Source organism: Haemaphysalis longicornis, unplaced genomic scaffold, assembly GCF_048455015.1.
Source record: "Haemaphysalis longicornis isolate Haplotype H1 unplaced genomic scaffold, Haemaphysalis longicornis Haplotype H1 scaffold_7, whole genome shotgun sequence".
In the NCBI taxonomy this organism is placed as follows: domain Eukaryota; kingdom Metazoa; phylum Arthropoda; class Arachnida; order Ixodida; family Ixodidae; genus Haemaphysalis; species Haemaphysalis longicornis.
The window spans coordinates 127,982,541-127,987,611 of record NW_027526422.1 but is presented as its reverse complement, the minus strand read 5'-3'; the positions used below and the strand labels follow the sequence as shown (position 1 = coordinate 127,987,611).

Genomic DNA, 5,071 nt, shown 5'->3' with positions numbered 1-5,071 from the left:
AAGATAAATTTCATAACTGTACAAGACTACACAGCTGTAGACTGCACAGAAGTACCGAGATGACTTCCATTTTCAGCTCTGTGCAGACGCACAGAGTGGTTGCAAGAACTGCGTCGCGACCTACTGAGCGATTTTAAAAACACATCCGTTGACGAAGCAACAGCAAACACGGCAGCTGCGGAGTCCACGTGGAGCTTTTTCTGACATGTGAGCGCACGTGAGAGCCCCACAGCGAAATGTCTTTTTACACAGCTTACCAACATGAAAAAATGAGGAAAGTTTCATGAAGGTTGCTTTTGTAAACCCGGAAAAAAAAGGCTTCGAGTCTGCGCACAAAATCATCACCTGTGTCTGGTACCGTGGTATTTTTTACCCTTTAAAGCGCGAAAGCACCATACCGCATCGAAAACAAATGTCAGGTGGGCGTCCCTTTCCCTGTCTCTCGGTTTTTCTCCAGGTAATCTGCATTCTCTGATTGAACGATATACTGGTATATAAGCAGGCAGTGTTTGGCAGGCGCATTCCACAGCACTGGCTTGGCCGCTACCTGCTTCTGTATCTATATCTTCGGAGCATGTTTCTAATTTACGCGATGCTCATATTTGGTTGGCATATTAGCGGCCCCATAATCAAATTGCTGAGCCACTCGTTGACTGCGTTTTGAAAGTCTGGCATCTGATATTTTTTTAAAGGTGAGCAGGGTACCTTCAGGAAACTCAAGGAACTTTGCCAGTCGAAGCGCGGTCTTGACTTTACCTTACCTCTCTCCCCAGCTCACATGCCTGCTCGATGAACGGGAAGAGAATGACTGCTGCCCGTCCGAAGCCGTACTACCAAGTCGTCGACGGTGTGCCTCGCTGTCCGCTTATTGCACCCGAGATGCTAAGGGAGGGTTTTGACTTCGTTCCTGAAAAGGGTGACCTTTTACAGGGGAGCTACCCGAAGAGTGGCACTCACTGGGTGCAGTACATCACCCAGCTCATCCTCAGAAACGGCGAACCTCTGGAGAGTCACGACGACTTCAGGAAAAACGCCGTATTTCTCGAGTATCGCCCTGGGCCCAGAAGCTACAGACCCAGCAACGTCTTACGCACATTTCTCACGCATATACCACTACATAAGGAAAATATGAACCCTGAAGCCAAGTACGTTTACGTGGCACGGAACCCTTGGGACTGCTGCGTGTCTGCCTACCACCAGGTAAGAAATAGGGCTTTGCACCCCTCCCCTTTATAATGTGTGCATGTATACTGTCTACCGGGTGTGTTGAGGGAACAAAACAAGTTCAAGGATTCTCGAAGTGGTCAGGCTTGTGACGGAATTTCTAATATGCTCCCTTACCTCGGCCTCACGAATCATTGCCCTATACTCCGGTGCTCCACGTTTGTTATTTGGGGCGCTCCGTGACATGTCCGCTTCGTTGCGGCACATTATCCTTCATGGCTAAATATTAATTATTCTGCGTGCTTCGTCTTCCCCAGACTTATGAATAGATCCAGGATTTCAGCATGTTACTTTCTTGATGAATCGTCGTCTTTCTTGCATTTGCCATTTGTGTCTGTTTTTGTTGTGTCGTAAATAAATTTCGCAAGGCCGACACGAAGTAGCATCCTAGTATCAGTTACCCGGCTCTTGAGAATTGTTTTAATTCCTGCTTCACTATATGTGACGCTCGAGAAAGCGCCAGTGGCTATTGAACATGGTAGTGATCGGTGCATTTGTACAATGAGGCCAATGAATCGTCACTAGGCGAGTAGTTTATGGTACAATTCAATGCCTCTGCTAAACTGTTATCGCCCTGGTTTCATCATAAACAATAACATTTTTGGTTTTCCGGTGGCACATACAGGTCGCACGCGTCTTGGCTTGACATTATTTGCACTATTTAAAATAACCATTTTGAGAACATTTTAAAATAAACATTTCAATATTTTTAAAATATTTTAAACTTTTAAAAAATACTTAGGACGTTGGAGAGCAGAACGTTGTTGTGCCTGCCTATTTTTGGCGCCTAAAACTTGCTTTTTTGTGCCTAGAAATCCAGCCTCTACTTTTCACGCACATTACTTTGCGTACACAAACATCATTATAGTTCGTGTCCAAATCAGCAAAATTAAACACGAAATGAAGTAACCTGAAAATAGCTTAGACGCAATCAATAAAACCCCACCTGAACCTTCAGTGAATACAAAAAACCACGGCAACTTCATAGCTTTTTCTCGCATGAATATGCCTGACCGTCACTTCTTACTTCATTACGTTCTGGAATAGGTACGATACGTGCTAATGTTTTCCACATGTATGATGTGAAGCACAACAGACGAGGAACCAGCCATGCGTTCGGCTGCCAAACACCCCACTTGGATACCAGCCAAGAAAACTGTGCTTCCTCGATCTATTGCGATAGATACGTTTTTAATGCTCAGCGACAATCTATGTGCCTTAGTTGAGCATGCACTATGTAGGAAGTCGCTATGTAATGAATCGCCCATGAGGAAGCTGCTCGTAAAGTGCACAGGGCTTTCTAAAGAATCGCCCATCAGCCAGGCCGACAGATTCCGGCCACGTGCCCGGCTTCGGTAAAAGCAAACGGGCCCATTTTCCCTGTGTTTGTGAAGTTCTTTTATGGAGTGCACTGTCGCTATGTTATAGTAGTAAATTCTACCTTCTGAACTTTTCACTTTCCATTAACGCAGGCTAAAGACGTGACCGTCTACCACTTTGAAGACGGCACATTCGACGACTTCTTCGAGTGCTTCCTTGAGGGAGACTTCGGCTGCGGAGACTACTTCGAGCACATAGTGGGTGGCTATTCCCTGAAACACGAGCCTAACATGTTCTTCGTTACGTACGAGGAACTTAAAACAAACACCCGGAACACGATAGTAAGGCTGGCTCGATTTATAGGGGACCGCTACGGAAACATGCTCGAAAATGATGGAAAAGACGGTCAGAAGCTACTCGACATAATCATCGAGAGGAGTGCACCTGAAAGCATGCGCAACATTTTAGCTTCAAACCTCGGAGGGTCGGGGAACGCCGAGGTCGACGAAAGTCTAAAAAAACTGAATATCTCGTCTAAGGCCGGTCACGGCGGAAGCAAGTGCCACAGCTTCGTCAGGAGAGGCGAGGTTGGAGGCTGGAAGGAGTACTTCTCGCCCGAGCAGCTCAGACGCATGGAGGCTACAATCGCCAAAAAGACCCATGGTTCAGACGTCATGAGCTTGTGGTGTGACATACGTGAAGAAGCACTACGTATTTGTGGAGAAAGTGAGTAGCCTTCATTGGCTGCGGGGTTCTCCCGGCCGGCGGTAGGCGCATGATTATCAGCTGGCTCGTCACGTGTCCATGGCATGACTTTGAATAAACAGTCTTCAGTTGTTTGAATGGGCTCCTCCTAACAGTGCAGGAGTGGGGCGTGTTGCCTTGTTTTCTTTATGTTTTATTCCTGAGGCGAGTACGCTTCGACGTTGAGCGGCGCGTGCAGCGCCTTCATACGTTTCACCCACTACGCCCCAATGCTTTTTCCTTTCACCTTACCAGTGCTCTTCAATCCCAGTATCTACAAGCATCCCTTTCATCTCCAGGCCCTGACCTCCACCGGCACTTGCCTTCGTCTGAAAGCTAGACGACTTCCGGCACAGCGTCGCCGACTTCCCATACGGGGCATCGCGCTCGCCAGCAAGGTTCCCGACCACACGAAGCCAGTTTCTTGATAATTAGTGTACCCTCACGGTTCATTTCGTTTATTTATGGAATAATGGGACCTTGGGTGGACTCAGGGAAGTCGTAAAATGACTCGTGACCGCTTGAGGTATGCCTCTTGAAATCATGGCATGTGTATCAGATTCGATTACGTTTGAGCCCTTGTTTTTGAATATGTTGCATCCTCCCACAAGGGGTTCACATCTTCTGAAGCTTATAGTGTATCCTACGCAATGACGTCGAAAGCACCGCGAGATTTCATGTCAGAACCATATAAAAAACCAGGCATCATACACGGCTCTGTTGTGTACACAGCGTACTTGTTCGTAACAAGCTCAGCAACCCCTTACGTTCTACTATAAATTATAATGCAATAATTTACTTACGCGCCAGTAATTTCGCTTGAGACCATCACACGCCCAAGGGCGCCCTCCGACTGGAATTGTGAATGACAGGGCCACAAGAAAGGAGCGGAAGTTGTAAATGAATATTTCTTAGTGGTTGTTATGAACAGATGCCAATCAAAACACTGAAAAATGAAAGACAGATTTAGTAGCATTAGGTCCCATCCCGTACGCTTTTGAGCGTGCTTTTCCATGCCACATAAAACATCGTACAGATGTCCAAAACACAATTCTTCTTCAGTACTTATTGCACCATTTGGGCTAGAAGCAAATAATCACTGTGACAGACCAGCTCACAACCACTGGGCATGCGTCACAGCAGCACGCGACCAGAGGAAAATAAGTGAAAGAAAAAGACAGCGCGAGGCGAATTCGCATCACCGAGAAAAAGAAGTAGCGAGAAAAAAAGACATGCCAAGAAAGCTACCACTTCGCCCACCCTTCAACCCGAGAGCCAGTGGCAAAGCAACGAAAAAAAGAACGAGGGTGGGTTTTGTGGCCGCTCTGCTCTGGAGGAGAGAGGCGCAAAGCTAAGAGGATAAAAAAGTAAAAAAAGTGGCGACGGACACTTGCAGTTCGCGAACGTAGCAGCTCTCCTGACCAATGCCGTCTCTCAGCGGGAGCATGTGAGTTCGCGTCGTTTCGCTTCGCGAGTCCCAACGCGTCATCGCCGAGAAAGCGACGAGTTCCCCCCTCTCTTTCTGCTGCATTGTTGCTTGAGGTAGCGGGGGTGCGCTTTCCATCGCCGCTTGGACTGAATAAAACCAGGCAGGAGCACTTGAAGACAGTCTTCTACAAGTTTCGCACTCAAATAAAAGTTTTTTTTGTTTTTTTCCTTCATGTAAGTCTACTTCATCCATCGTCTTGAAGCTAGTCATTTCGATGCACCTGGGCGTGCTGCGGATTTTTTTTTTGTTTTTTTTTTTTTGGGGGGGGGGGGGAGGGCTACTTATAAGACGAAC

General features: G+C 47.0%; 1 protein-coding gene across 5 annotated transcripts; it reads left to right on the top strand.

Annotated features, from left to right (window-relative positions):
- Positions 1-246: 246 nt before the first annotated feature.
- LOC144146955 (sulfotransferase ssu-1-like) lies at positions 247-3,984 on the top strand. Of its 5 annotated transcripts, none has more exons than XM_077678938.1 (4): positions 250-419; positions 774-847; positions 931-1,200; positions 2,697-3,984. In XM_077678938.1, the coding sequence occupies exons 3-4, from the start codon at positions 1,129-1,131 to the stop codon at positions 3,276-3,278; spliced, it is 654 nt and encodes a 217-aa protein (XP_077535064.1). In that variant the 5' UTR covers positions 250-419; positions 774-847; positions 931-1,128; the 3' UTR covers positions 3,279-3,984. The 5 variants fall into 5 exon arrangements, with proteins under 5 accessions (XP_077535061.1, XP_077535062.1, XP_077535064.1 ...); XM_077678937.1 differs by lacking the exon at positions 250-419 and adding an exon at positions 495-692; XM_077678935.1 differs by having other exon boundaries at positions 247-419; positions 774-1,200; positions 2,697-3,983.
- The last annotated feature ends 1,087 nt before the right edge of the window (positions 3,985-5,071 follow it).